At 37.4% G+C, this 15,935-nt stretch overlaps 1 protein-coding gene across 1 annotated transcript in view; it reads right to left on the reverse strand.

Annotated features, from left to right (window-relative positions):
• LOC107200547 (dynein heavy chain 5, axonemal-like) overlaps nucleotides 1–15,935 on the reverse strand; it is a 147,771-nt gene that overhangs the window by 6,620 nt on the left and 125,216 nt on the right. Inside the window, exons 72-73 of the mRNA XM_033519374.1 lie at nucleotides 11,469–11,601; nucleotides 2,864–3,072 (exon numbers count right to left, since the gene is read on the reverse strand). Of these exons, the coding sequence (XP_033375265.1) occupies nucleotides 2,864–3,072; nucleotides 11,469–11,601 (342 nt within the window). The remainder of the gene's footprint in view (nucleotides 1–2,863; nucleotides 3,073–11,468; nucleotides 11,602–15,935) is intronic.

A 15,935-nucleotide genomic window follows, 5' to 3' on the forward strand; every position in this document is an offset into this window, starting at 1 on the left:
TTACTGTGACATCTGTTTCAATTTCTGGACATCCTTGCCTTTTTTTTTTTTTTTTTTTTTTTTTTTGGTTTGGTTTGGTTTGGTTTGGTTGGTTTTGGTTGGTTGACTGGTTAGGGTTTTGGTATTTTTTCTTGTATATGTGTGTTTGCCTTTTCCTGAATTTCTCCCTGTCCAGCTCACTGAAGCCTGCTAAAGCTTTGTCCCTTTGCCTTTTAACAACTCATGTGAACTAACTCTGAACCTTCTAGTGAGGGAAAAGCAGGCACACATGGAAGCTATGACAAAAAACATGAAAATAATCTTGCTCTCAGAATCATGTTCTCTCCTTTATCTTACTTTGGAGGTTCCTTGTTCGTCACTTACTTCACAAATTCTGAGCAAATTATAGCAGGTTAATAATTATTTGTGATCTAATTAAGTGGACACTGAGGAATGGAGGTATTGTACTTCATAGTCTGATTAGTATTCACATTACTTTTTCAGTATTCACATTTACCTTACATCTAAGGGTCATAGAAGTAGGTTGAGGGTTGATTATGCTGAGTACTACACAACCAGAAAGACAGTTTTACCTCACAGTGCTTAAAATCTATATTTAGGACAAGTGACAAGAAGTGGATACAGAGATGTAAACAAGGAAACAATAAAACAGTGTCAGCCACTAAATGGAAATTGGGAGTTAGAAATGAGAAATGCCTAATGTCAAGTTTTTGATGAAAATATCCAGTAACATCATATTAACTTCCAGGAGGGAAGAAAATTCATGGCATTTCTTGTATTGTCCACCCCAGTTATCTTGTCCCAATGCAGATACACATGGGAATGGGAAATCAGGTTTCTTCTACATAGAAGTCTGAGCCAGCCCTCATTTGTATCACTAAAAATAAAGATTAACTTCTGTGAAATTACTGAATTTATCCAAGTGTATAAACACTCCAAGAGAAGGCAGAGTCTGGTCCTGTATTATTTTTTATTGCCAGAATGCCTCGTTTTCCCAGTGCTGTAAATCTACTTTATTGCCTTGTGTTATCAATGGCATTTATCCATTGACTGTGAAGCAAACAGTGAGATATATGCAAGCAGGCAAATGACTTAGGAGCTGCATTTTATCTCACAAATGAAAGGATTTTTCTGACAACTTCTCAGGTATTACAAACAAGCCATTAGGACTGCAGCACTAACACCTCATCACCTCAGCTTGTTTGAGAAGTCAAAAATCAATTTTCTTAACACATGAAATACTGATTTTAAACATGGCAGTATGACTATTAACAAAATAATAGTTAATTAAGTAGAAAATTAGCCTTTGCTCAGGTGAATTGCTTTTAGAACGAGCCAGTCCCACAGCCTTGGTTACAGAAAATGGTGACCACAACAATAACCATCTGATTCTTAAGCTTGTGATTGTCAGCACAAATAATTTTTTTAATCTCTGCACACAATGTATTTAGGGACTTTATGAACTAGGGGTTATGAAGTGTGTAATTTTTGTATTTCTAGAGGCTTTCTCATTTACTATGGTCTATTAAATCACAATTTGTTTGGGGACATTTTCTACTGATTATTTGGCAGCTCTTTTCAGAAATCCAGCTATTTTGATCCAAAAAAATGTAGGATGCCCTATCTGGGCTGGCAAAATTTCAGAACTGACACAACCCCAGAGCACAAAAAAAGCCAGCTGAAATGTCCAGTACAAAATCTCTATCAGCTCTTGCTCATCTCTACTGCAAAAGCAAACACCAGCACAGCCAAAAGCCTGTTAGGGTTGCATCCAGCCTGATCACTGCAAAAGTTACTTTGAAGTATTTTAGAATGCTGCTATCAGCATGTTGTTAGCAAACCAAGTGTGGAAGCATAATTATTTTATTAGAATCCTACTCCTCTCCCTCATACTTGAGAACCCTTTGCTCAGGGACTCAGTGAGCCCCCTTCTATGCTATAAAGTTGTAACCAGCAGACAGCTGACATGCACAGGACAGATGATAGATGGATATTTCCCAGCAGTAGTCCTGAAGAGTATTTGCCACTGTTGCTTTCTCTATTCTAGGCAGCTGTTTAAGCTAGTTTTTGCATTGCTAACAAGTACTGAGATTAAAATAGATCTTTAAAATAGCTCTTTCCTAAGGCTTCATAGAAACCTGTTGGCTGGATAGTCTCACAATGACTCATTTCCACAACTCACACTTCCCACAAACATCTGTGAATCATAAAAAGCTTTAATGAATGTGGATAGCTCTGCAAAGAAACTACACATCATCTAGGTATGTATACTTTACTTCTTTTAACTCTGCTCTCAGCTGTTCCCTTCTTTGTGTTTCATTTCATGCCAGGTTTTTTATTTTAGATGGTGCAGACAAGAGGCTGTATTTTTTATATGTCTCTGCAGACCATGTCTGGCACAATTCTGGGGTGGTATGAATAACAAACCTTCCATTTCAAGGAACTGATTTGCAAGGATAGAGAACCAAGTCCAAATCTCTTCTTCCTATATCACAGTTCTGGAACTTATCTCATTTTGTACTCAGAAGGTGTTTCATGCAATAAATAAAAAACCAATTAGTGTAACAGAAGAGGCAATAAAAGGAAGATTAAGTTGAAATGTGAAAGCATGTACTTACCTAATTTCCTCACTATAATTAAAGCAGCCAAAATATGTATTTTATTATTTCAGGAGCATTGTTTTGTTCTAGCAAAAATTTCTTCAGTAGATAGTGAAGATGTTTTATCTTATATTTATGCTAAAAAATTAATATAAATTATTAATTGTGACTTCACATAGTAAATATTAAATCAACTTGAAGTTCTCCCAGGGTCCAATTTAACTGTAACTCAAAAGTTATAAAGGCCAACGTGGCAATCTTACCTGTGGATTAAAGAATCCTGTCATCCAGAACTGGTTTGGACGGCCATCCTGCAGCCAGCTGCTGAACTGCTGGTTTCGCTCAAGAAGCTCAGTAAACCAAAATCCTAAGGTAGATGACTCCCAGGAAATCCTAAACCACAGTTTTGGAATTCTAGCATCATAAATATTATCTAAAGCATCTTGCAATTCTTCTGACATAATCATGGTTCCTGGAAGATATGTAAAATGTTCATAATGAACTTTCCCCTAGCTTGCAAAGGCAATTAAAACTTCCAAATGATATTCCGAGTCTAATAAAACCTCTTTTGTTGTGCCTTAATTGCACACCTGTAGCACTGCAGTCTTATCTGTTTGCAGTTAATTTGTTCAAAATTATAAGCCTTGATTCAAAGCTAAAGGCGATAAGATAAATGATGTTTCTTCTGTTGTTTTGATCAGAAACAAAGATATGTTTCTTAAACAACTTCTTCTCCCTTATACATGTTATTTATATTCATTATATTCACAGCGTGTCTGGAATTTGATTAATCATTGAAAACTTTTTTATAAATTTTAATGGATCCTACATGCATGATCAATGATAGAGATACACTGTGCAACTCATCTATAGCCTAAGCATGTACTGGCAGTGATTATATTCATGAAATTCACTGTTATTAATGAAAACTTTGTACATTTCCATTATCAAGATTCTCAGTGGGAAAGTAGTAGGTAGAATAAAGCTAGAGGCAAGATTTATTTTTTTGGCAGTGCATACTCACGTCTTCCATGCTTAGTGCTGTTCTCTCCACTAGAATGTTGGCGTTTACTAAGACAGTGATTTTGCAATGGCACTCACTCAATTCCACATGCTAGAAGTTCCTACATCTTATGTACTCTCAACAGTACTGGGATCTGGCACAGGGCCATGCCTCAAGATGACTTCTCTGTTCCAGAAACTGGTGCTGTTATTCTCTTATACAAACTGGCCTGGTACCCCAACTTTGATTAAATATTCATATAAAACTAAAGTTCAATGTATCCTCACATACACAGCTGCTGTAGTTGCCACAAGGACAACATGAGATACCAAACAGAATTAAGTGGCTTCCACCAAACAAAAACTGCAATGGTCCATGTAAACATACCCATAAGGAAATGTGGCCTGTAAAAAGAAGGCATTTCAAACCCCTTCCTTCCACTGAGGCTGACAGGCCTTCAGTTGAGGGGGAGGAAAGAGTATTTGGAAACCAAACACCAGCTTAATTTTGAAGAATACAGCGTTACAACCTAAACACTCCTATAGCACTGTGTGCAAATTTAGTGCTTTCTACAATATATAAATGGCAAATAGGCCTTGATTACTTCCAGCAGATAATGAGTGATCTGTTTCCATTTATATGCACCTCTTTTTGTGCAACAAATTCTTTGAGAAAACCATTAACTTTTACAAAACTGTAAATACTAAAAAATACCACCTATCCTTCTTTGTAGTCAGGCTCAGAATCACATTCTGGGGTAGCTAAGAGACTTCTGTAACACAGTTAATGAACCTTCTCTTTGGGTATTAATCTTCTCTAATATATAACCAAGAGAACCAACATTTAAGAAAGAAGCCACTTCATTTCTTCTCCACTTTGCTTAGAAAAATGTAGTATTAAACCAAATGCTTTATTCACCTTATAGAGACACAAAAAGTGAGGGTAAAAGTCTTGAAGTCTCCAACTTCAGAGCAACTGTACTGAGGACACAAAACAAGTGAGGAGCATCTTGGTTTAGCCCTGGGGATCACTACTATTGAATTGAGAAAGAAAGAACTCTTTCAGCTCTGGTTATTCCTTGTTTTCAGGCTGATGCATTCAACTTTCTCCTTTCTTTCTCTATTCTTCTGTGCAGGCTGGAGCTTTTCTAATAGGGAGATACAACCAGTCCCTGCCCTGAAGCATTGTGAAATCCCTTAGGATGTCTGCCTGCTATGACTCAGAGCAGCTGTTGGGAAGGTTAAGCCAGAGTGTTCTTGAGGATGAGGTATGTTCACAGCTCAGGCCATGCCCATATATCTGCACAAATATTCCTAGTGAGGGGGTGTCCTCTCTGGCAGTAGGCATCCAGTGCTTGAATTTCAGCACTAAATGGCATCTGTGGGTGTTGGGATGCATTCCTGCAGCCAAAATACTCTGATCAAAATAAAAATAATTCACAAAATAAAATAATCGTCAGAAATAAAATCAGTACCACTGGAAAAAATTCATGCCATCTTTCTGGGCAAAAGTGGTACAGGTGTTTGAAAAACTATTTTTGTTAAATTGAATAAGTAGTACAATGCCACAGGCTTCTCATATTTAACTTCCAAGAACCTCAGAGCACTGTACTATATGAAGAGACTGAACGTCCTATGAACTTAACATGACAGGCTCAAATGCTCTATGAATCAGACAAGCCAACTGTTTATAACTTGGTTATTTTGGGGGGTTACTCCATGATATTACTTTTCTTGAATGGAATAAAGCCCATTGAAAAATGACTGATGGAGGGTCAGGTCAGTTAAAGAAAAGAGGGCTTTTCCATGCTTCAAAAATAATATCTACTATATCCACACAGCTTGCACAGTATACACAGTTTGGAAATGAGGATTCCCCTTTTTGGTTGCCCTAAATTTATAACATCTCCCTTCAAAACCACATCTAAATCTATCCTATTGCTGAGGGAATAACCCAAATAAATCTTCTCAGTTCTGAGGATAATTCATTTTTATTGATAATTAAAGTAAATAGTCTGTTCTTTTAAAGGGATCTGGTTTTAGGGTGATCCATTCAACAGATACAATGCTTTGAATAGACCACATCAGGAGCTTGCATTATTTCTTGGAGTTGACCCTTTTCACTATCATGCCTCCCACAAACTAAATCTGAAAACTGTGGAATCTGTAAAATTTGATCTGTTTTGAATTTCACATTTATGAAAGTGTCTATCTGGACTAAGAAACTTGCATATCTCATTTAAATGAGTAGCTAAAGTTAGGAACAAAGGAAGGACTTCAAATTCCAGCACGAACCAAAGAAAGCCTTGGTCCACTGACTGATTCTTTTCCCACAGGCACAGAATGTAAATCAAAAGTATCAAGAATAATTATGTAGGATACAAATGAGATGAAAAAAAGCTACTTTCTCCATCAAGTACAGTTCGCCAATAGCTGATATCATTATAATAAAATTGGAGACTAGCCCTGGAGGACAATACTTGCCAGACACTGCATCTGTTAAGCTAGCCTGAACAGTGCAGAGGAAAAAGCTCAGTGAAAGCATCAATCCATTATTGACTGTCCCAGCTGCAGCCCCAGAAGCTGACCTTTTCAGCCGTTAATCCCCACCCAAGTTTGCCTCCCAAACAACCCGCTTTGTTCTTGAAGCAGTCACACCTTGCCTCCACCACCAGGCTCCAACTCCATCTTCTATGCTGAACAGATTGAAAGGAAAATACCAACTTGTTTATAACTTCCTAAGTTTTCCTCTCTTTCTGCCATGTGGCAGCAGCTAACACTTGTCTGTGTTTTCTCCAAAGGTTTTTTAATTATTCCACCCAAAGGCACAAGGTATAAAAGTTAATGTGTGTTTTCCCATACATAAAACTATATTTTTTTTTCCCAGCCAGATTTAGTATGGTTCTGCTGGCTCTGTGACCATCACTGCAGTGCTGATAGAAGTCACCTGCTTTGCTTCAAGCAGTTCTTTGGGTATTTTTCTCTTTCTTCACTTGCAGTACTTGGGCACTTAAGTATTTAGAGGTAATTCCCAGGAAGTTCTCAGAAGCTCATTTAACTCCACCACACTGTTTTAATCCCAAGGCCCCTCAACAGTTTGTCACTTTCTTTTGCTCCATCTCTAGAACAGGAAAACAGGCAGTTGAGAGCTGCAATGCACAACCCTCTCTCCATGTTTTACTTGTAGACTAGTATTCTCTCCAGCTGCATCTAACCTTTGCCCCTGATTTGTTTTCTCTTTGTTTCCCACCTATTTTTTCTGGTGCAGAATCTTCTGATTTAATTCTTCAAGTCAGGAGAGATGAGAGGGACTAAGAAACTTGAGTAGTGTGCAATATTTCATATTGAAGAGCACAAAAATCCTAGATTCTCTTCAATAGCTAAATCCTTCAGTCAGAAAGATGGCAATTTGAAAGTAAATTGTTATGAAAGTTTACCATCTCCAGTACTAAATGCTCTTGGCTGAAGAGTCCTTTCCGTCAAAAGACTGAAAATAAAAAGTTTAAAGCTGTAATTTGAAGATGAAAATCCACACACAACTCTAGAAAAAAAGTCATACAAATCACTGTCATGAACTAGAGCAACACAACAGGCAAATAAACTCTCTTCTGTAGTTTGTCCTTAATATGCAATGTGTTTCACTAAACAGTTGTCCTGGCCAGCATCACGGCAGGCATATGTAACACCTATTAAGAAGTTCAGAAATGATGTGCCACACTGTGAAAGACAACAGGAGGCATTTTGGCATTCTTATCAGGATGAGAAGTAAATAATGGATGATAGCTGCTGAGCCAAGAGTAACTACACCACAAGACACACTAGACTCATCCCCTTCATTTCTCAAATGATCTCCCCATTGTTACATCCCATTAATGTCTTTACTGAGTGCTCTTAATCATTTTCAAATAAAATCCTCATCCAAAAGTGATGAATCCCTCACACACACACACACACACACACACACACACACATACACACACACACAGTAAATCTTAGTAGGCAAGAGCTCAAGATCTTTTAGTTCAAAATTCTATTACCACTGTGAGCAAGCCAAACTAAAACTATGTTAGTGTTAGCAGTCTTATACCATTATGAGTCAAAATAGAACTTAGCCAAACAGGGGGAATGAGTCCATACTTCTTCCTTTCATGGGAAATTACCTTTCCTGTGCACTCTGGCAAGACTAGCTTCACTTTTTCACCATGTAGGTTAAAAGAAAGCTACCACTTTTGACTCTTTTGATCTTCATTCTTTATCTCCCTCTTATAAGGTGCTACATAAAATTAACAGAAATTCCTTGCAGCATCATGATACAAATGCTACTTTCAACTTCATGGTGTTCTGAGTTGTAAAAAAGCAGTGAATCTTTACCTTGGGCTTCACACACGAGCTTGTGTAGATGACATAAAAACCCCATGTGACCCCTGTAACATGTGTAGAACTACATTGCCATAGAAGAACTGTATTTTCAGGAAATGTCTTATCAGGAAAGGACTTCTCTCTCCTAACTCTGCAAATACTGTACAAATAGCAGTGGGAGTTCTGTGACCATGTGGCATATATATATATATATATATATAACATGAAAAGATAAAAAAAACCGAAGGCTTCTCAGATGTTCATGAAGTAGGTAATTTAGGGGATTCCCAATGATTGATTTGAAAACACAAAGCTGTAAGGTACCAGAAACCAGAACCAAGTGAATGGAGTTTTATGATCCAAGTAGAACCTAGATATAAGTAAATGAGTTAACCATTTTTTCTTTCACAAGAAGCCCTTAAATAAGTGGGTTAAAAAGAATAAGGATTAAAATCAAACAAAAAGCTGAGCTTATTTCCACTGCCAAGGATTCAATACCCACTTTCAGTGCTACTAAAAGTATGCTCCACTTCATTCATGGAAAACACTCCCACAGAATCTCTCTTCTCACTTTCTTCACCAAGAAAAGGCATCAAAATGCTTACCACTCTTATTCAGTGCTTGGAGATATAAAGACAACCCCACTAAATCTTGCAGACAGGCCGCATTCAAACAAACAAACAAACTAAAAGGCTAGGAATAACTGGATGGGTCATTAGATTTTATTGCATTTAGAGACACTATCTTCACTAGTGGGAGAGGGCATTTCAAGTACCCACTTTACAATAAAGAGTGGGGGATTAGCATTCTGTGCCAGAGGCCTCTACACTGCCAGAGGCAGGAGGTAAGCACACTGGAGCTCTACATCTTGGATAATGCCCTACAAAGAATGGTCATCTTCTGACAGGGGCTCAAGATCTGCTGCTCATAATGCATTAAGATGTGGCATTTTTGGTGCAAACCCCATGTCCTACTTCTCCTTGTCTCTGAAAAGTTTTCTCTGTTTGGAACATGGCTTCTATTTAGGGCACTCAAGAGGGCAACCATCACTGCCGTGTTCTGATTTATGGTGAAGCTCTGTATTATGCCAACTGTGAAATAAACCCTGGGCAATCAATAAGTAATTAAAGCAGAAGTAATGGCTGGGACATAAGTGAGAGTACAAAGTGCAGCTACAATCTAATTACTACAATTTGATCCAGAAAAAGTATCCCTCTGGGCAGCAAAGCTTATTGGTGGAGATGCAAGCTTCTGGGGCATATTTGCCAACAAACATATTGGACACATGCTGGGCATCCTCACCCCTCCCAAAAGCTGAACTGCTTAATCTGCCCTCTGGATGGAGAGACAAAACTGTGCCTGAAAATTCCTTCTACATCCCTCATATTCATGGGCTCTCCCTGAGGAGGGCTTTACATCACCTCAAATGTAACTTGGTGAGCAACATCAAAATAACAAGGTCCATCCATTCACATCCAAACTGCAGAATCAGATATTCAGACTTCCTTTCACAACCTAAAGACACGTTATGTTCTTAAACACCAAATTGATTTGAAATTTTAGGTCTGCTAAAAGTGGGTGCTGGGGCCTTAACAAGTTTGTGAAGCCAGAGCCAGATACATGAGCAGGGCAGATGCCAAAAATGACACAACCTGTTTAAGCAGGCACATCAGTTCTCCTCATTTTAAAGAAAATGAAGCACCTCAGATGACCTGAGACTGCAGTTGACTAGTTTTGGGAGAGAATCTAGTATGAGACAGTTTGTGGTTTTCCCTTTTGCTGAGGTAGAGTGCCTAAATGTTCTTTCTATCCCCTAGTTAACAGTCTACCATATTCACTTGATATAGCATGAACATGCCAGAAGTCATTAATTGTTATAGTTAACTATACATCCAATTTTGTTTTCAGAGCAATTTTTCACTATATTTAACTCGCCTGTACATAAGAAATTATGTTTTAGAGAATTGCATAAAAGTTACAGCATTAACTTGATTAAACATCTGGCAGAGGACTGCACCCGCTTTGGAAGTGAATGTGAAGTGCAAATAAATTATGTTACTCATCCACCCCTCTGCAGAATATTATACATTTTGAGAATTTAAATATATCTGTCACAATCAAGGAAAGATTAACACTTTCTTGGATGGAAAATATTCTTTTTATTTACTTGAAAAAGGACTCTATTCACATATAAAAGGGAACTTTCAGCCTAGGAAGAGAGGACAATTGTTTCTTCCATCTTGATCTTTGCATATGTTATTACAGGATATGAAAGATTATTAGCCTTGGACACATTTATGAACCTCTTTCTTAGATTCAGATTAAAAGCATGAGGTTTCTGAAGCAGGTATTGTTGTCTTACTATATCATACAAATGATAGGAAAAAAAATTCCTTTTGATCCTTACATAATAAAAATACAAATTTTAAAAAATCTCCCCTCATGAAAGACATTGTCAGAACACCAGTAAGACAGATTACAGTAATACTGTCAGCTATGTCAGAAGGGACTAATTCTGAGGCATTCTGACCTGCTCCTTGTGAGGACAGTTTGCTGTCTCAGATATTTCTGCCTCTTTGCTAGAGACCAGCAGACTTGGGTGAGAGCTTTGCCAGTGGAATCAACCCCATTCCTGCTTCATTTTGATTTGCTAATTCAAGAGGCTTGGCTCAGCAGCAGTACACTTTCCTTCCCAGCTATTCCAACTCTTGCAGATGAGTGAAATAGGAAGTGAAAACAAAAAGCAGACGGCAACATCATTATCCCTTATTTTTCCTCACTCCTTTTCTGATCAAATTTTCCATCTGCTTCTAGTTTGATCTACTCTTGGTTTATCTTAACTTCATTCACCATTGCTCACTTTCAGCCAAATGCTCCTGTCTCTGAGATACAGAGTGCTGCTTACTGCCTCCTGTGATGCCTAAAAGAAGAAGTGTGTGTCTCTCTCTCTTTTGACTGACACTGCCACTCACTTCAGCTTCCTTTTAGAGGCAAGCCATTTGGTATAACCCCTTTCACAAAAATGTCAAATTTCACCTTAAATTAGAGTCTTTTTCACCTTTATCACTCCTGAGTTCCCTGTCTCTCAATTACTTAGCAGCAACACTTCTACCTTGTTCTATATCATTATGTCTCAGCTTAATTTCATAAATGACTCTGGCACATGACCCGTGGACTTAATCACACAATTCAGCTCCTGTGAGCTCTGTAGGATCCTAGAGAGAATCACAGAAGTGAAGCAGTGCTGAGGGACACCAACTGCTATCCTGGAACATATGCATGCAGAATAAATTTAGGTGGAGTGTCCTTTGAGATGCAATCAGGAGACTTTAAGGAGTAGAATTAGTGGTCACACAATAAAGAGAGAGAAAAAGAGAACAACTGTGTGAGGGAGGGAACAAAAGAGAAAGTAAGGAAATTAGGAGAAATATTTATTTATTTATGATATAAGCAACTACTAGTAATAAATATTGCACCTTAATTAAATTTTTTGATATTGCAGCTTACCATCAATAGCCAATTTGAGATCAGTCAGTGTAGCTCGAACTCTGGATATAACAAGTTGCATCCGATCAATTTCTTGACGGAGAAATATGTTTATGGGCTGAAAAGCTCCCATCTTTTGAAGCTGGGCCTTCACCTAAAAAAGAAGAGTGCAATGACTATAAAATCTAATCTCCTGTTTCCCATGCAATAATTCTTGAAAGCAAAAACATTTTCAGAAAAGAAACATTTTAGTAACAGATGGCCATTCAAGTCCTGTGCCAACTGTAAGATTTAGCACACTGTGACTCATTAGCTTACCAGAACGAGCTCCTCCATCATTCTAAGAGGGAAAAGTTCCCTCTTTTTGAAGGGACACAGCAGTTCCTTCTGTCCTTTCTAGGCTGCAGGGTCTTAGATCTTAAAATAAAGAAACCCACATGCTATACAAAAGCACAGTTTGATGGTAACTTCTTTGTATTTCCAAATTGTGCTGGGTGAACTTTCTCACTTTTTCTTGCCCTGCTGAGCTGAAATAATGCAACAAATGGAGTTCCACTTAACAAGCACAATGATATGTAAAAGATGCTACTTTCGGTAGCATGTGACTTGTTCATAAGACAAGATGCTCATGGATACATTACTAGAGAGGCAAGATTGCCAGAAATAATACAGATGCCACAGAAATCTGTTACACCATTATGTGCACCATTTTGCAAGTAGAAGCCTTTGGCCTTTTTAGTTTTCAAGGATAACAGTTTCTCTCAAATTCAACAGAGAATATTTTCAAAACCGAATCAGTTGTCTGTGTTGGTTAAGGACATGTCATAATAACAGCAGCAACAGCATTCCCTGTCTCGCTTTTGCATATGATGTGCATGGAATGTGCTTCAGACATGCACTGCATGTTTTTTGTATATCAAAGATCAATGTATACTACAGTGCATGAGAGAGGGTTTAATGGCACCTGCAAAAATCATGGTGCCTACACCCCATACAGTACCAGAATTCTTGATTTTTCTGACTTACAAGAGTTGTACCCCACTTTTAGAAAGCCAACAGCTCATATATCTCATTGTATACATTTTTATATACATTTTTATGTATACTATACATTTTATACAAATAATAAATGTTACTAAAGATTTCATTATAACCATGAAGAGCAAATTTCTGCAAGATGAATATCATACAGCAGATGAGTAGTTAAAATCATTAATATAAATATGCAAATGCTTTGGCAATTTCCAAATCTTGAATTTCAACCCCAAGCCAAATAAAATACTTTTTCTCAACTTTCTATGCTATGCTCCTTGGGAGACGGTTATCAGCAAGGTTATACATCATATTTTAATCACAAGGACCCATGGATTTGTCAGACAGAATGTCCAAGAAATAGGTGCCAGCCAATTATGCTAATGCTTTGCAGTGTGACAGTACATTTTACAGACTGAGTTAATGTGTCCTGCCTGTGAAAGAGAAAAAAAATACTTCAATCAGCTATTAGAAGACTAGAGCTGAGGCAATAAAGTTTTTGGGTAATCCACACAATGAAGTATTCTGATTATTTCGTACAAAATCCAAGGGAAACCTCTGCTTTCTGAAAAATTCACAACAATTGGTAATTTTGCTTCTTGACAAAAAGTAAAAAAGTTTGATTTATTTTTTCAAAATACTTAGAAGTCTAGTGCATGCCACTAATAAGAAAGGAATTACACAGAATAGACTCTATGCATTTTATCCTTTAAATAAGAAGCACACTTTTATTTCTAGTATACAAAGCATGTGTTCCTTCTGGGAATCATTTAGAGAAAGAATTCTCCCATTTGAGGAAAAATTGTATGGGAGATGCTATTAAAGAGGCTATTTTCCAAAATATTAATATTTATGAATCTACAAAGAGGACATGAAATAAAGATTCTAAAATATTACTGCACTGATAATTGTACAATTTAACTAGTGAATTCACAGAACTTGCACATTCTTCTGATTTACTTTCAGGCACCTACAAAAATACCCATAATGTGTTGAATAATGGAGCTAACCAATAAAGCAGAAATTTGCTAATCCAACCTAGATATGCTCACAGCACTCAGTCTGGAGCACCAAGCATAACCAGATATCAAAACTGAAAAAAAAAAAATTACATAGTTCTTACTGTATTGTATACAAATCAGTCCTGATCTATGGTGAGATTTACTGGGTATAACATAGTGCATTTCTTGGAAATCTTGTTGCTAAGATTCATTTCAAGTACAAGCACTGAGTATGATTAACTAGTTTTGTATCAGGATTCTTCTTATCAAGCAATAAGATGTCTTACATCCTGTGCTCTATTTATTAGGACATAAAAATATGGATACCAACTCTCAGAAAAAAAACCCTCAAAACACTAAACTCATTAACCAAAATAGCTTTTCTGAGATTAATATACTAATTCCATAAAGCCCACTTAGAACATCCCCTTTTCATTATGCAAACAGCTATCATCTAACATAAAACAATGTGATTTAAGAAAGGAGCTACTAAAATCATAATAGCTTTGCCTACATGATTTTGCAATGCATATATCTACTGTGTCAGATTCCTTTATGCATATTTCTTAACAGTTCTCAGGTCACCAGTTTTTTGTCAGCACATACTTCATAGGACTGTCAGTAGAAAAGCAGTTGCTGAATTCCTGCCATGATCATTGATCAAGTTTCTGTAGTAGTGACTGCCTATGGTTTTCAGTAAATGCTATTATTTTCAATCAGACTTAGTTACTTGCTACATTCTTTGTCAGCAGAAATGGGAAGTCCATCACTCTGTAGATGGATAAGCCAAAGCCCTTTTCAAGGGATGTCAAGGACCCCTTCCTTGTAGTACATAGGGAAGCAGACAGTAAAATATGTAGAAAATAGAAGAAGCTCTAGAGCTGGATGATCACCATATCTGATAGTGTTGATAAATAAACCAGAGACACATTACAGAATCATTTATGTCAGTGTTTCAGTTCAGACCCTGAATTTTTTTATTTTTGTGGGGATTTTTTGTAGCCAAAAACCTGCACTGAAAACTAGATTCCAGGCACACAAAGGTCTTAGCTTCACATTAAACTAACCCAAAAGATGTGCTTCAGGGACTCTAAGGTGCTTCAATTACAAATAGGTTCAGCCTACAGGCCCATACTAGAGTTAGACCAAGGCAATTTCCCCAGAAAAATATCTAATGAAGGCCTGGGGTCCTCAGACAAATTCTTATTTCCATGCAGTGCTTGCTAATGTAGCCATAGCCTTAGAGAAATTACAGCTAAATCAATACTATAAAAAATATTTAAGGAAAAAAACCGCTGCAACTTGCTATTCCCTAGAAAGCTGTTTTTCAAGATGCAAGGATCATTTTCATTGTAAACTTCTCTGTGTGACAGGCTGACATTTATTCTTGCACCTGTCTTCACTCACACAGACTGACTGGACCTAATAATTTTACCACTAATCTCCTGCAACCTGCGAGCCGAGACCCAGAAGCAAAAGGTGTCATGAAAGCAGAATTCTTACTCAGTGAAAAATGAGGACAGTTTTAGGTCAGGAGGAAGGTTTATTTTGCTTTTCCATCACCCATGTCAAACAACAGGCTGAGAAAGCAGGCAAAGGTGACTCATTTTGCTTCTTCTCTTTTGGGTAAGTTACTTGACTGGTGAGAAGCATTACAAGAGCACAACATAAGAAGTGGCATATATCCACTGGTATCCAATGGTTGCCCTGTTTTGAAAGTTGTTGAGACTGAAGTCATTGCCGAAGGCTAATAATTGAGAAATGAAGGCCTCTCTGTGACAGCCTGAAATATCTCTGGATTCACAACGTATCAAAAGAAAATACAATCCGGAGCTCTGAATGTCAGCAAATAATTGGTTTTGGTACCATCTGTCCCTAACCCAGTCTGCTGGGGTTGTAGCTCTGTGCAAATTCACTCCGTGCTTTCTAGAGGGAGCCTCAAGAACTGATCAAAGGTAGCAAAGGCACCTGTTACTTTCCCTGAAGAGAATTTGCTTTTAATTACCTTCATTGTTTCCAAAATTTTTTGTTCCTTTTCTCCACTGATAGTATCTTTATACCTAGATTTTCAAAGACTAACATGTCATGGCACTACTGGAACACAATATTATTCTAAAATCAAATGCAAGCTGTGCTGCTAGGACTAATGAATATCCCTCTTTTTGCTGATCTTTTCCAATGAGGCATGCACATAAACTCTTTTTCTGACACATTCCCCCGTACTCTTGCAATTTAGAATATTGGTTTTATTTGTTTCATATATATTAGCTTGATTAGTATGTAACAATGTCGTGAATAACCAAATGTTGACTTAAATTCACAAACAGAAATCATCTCATTCCTTTTTTTTTTTTTCTCAGACAATGCAAGAAGCAATTACATAATCCATTTCACTCCTTATATTTGCAAGCATAATTCTGTTTGCCATATTGTAGGTTCTGCCAAACTCTGTTGC

The sequence above is a fragment of the Parus major genome, chromosome 2 (assembly GCF_001522545.3).
Source record: "Parus major isolate Abel chromosome 2, Parus_major1.1, whole genome shotgun sequence".
In the NCBI taxonomy this organism is placed as follows: domain Eukaryota; kingdom Metazoa; phylum Chordata; class Aves; order Passeriformes; family Paridae; genus Parus; species Parus major.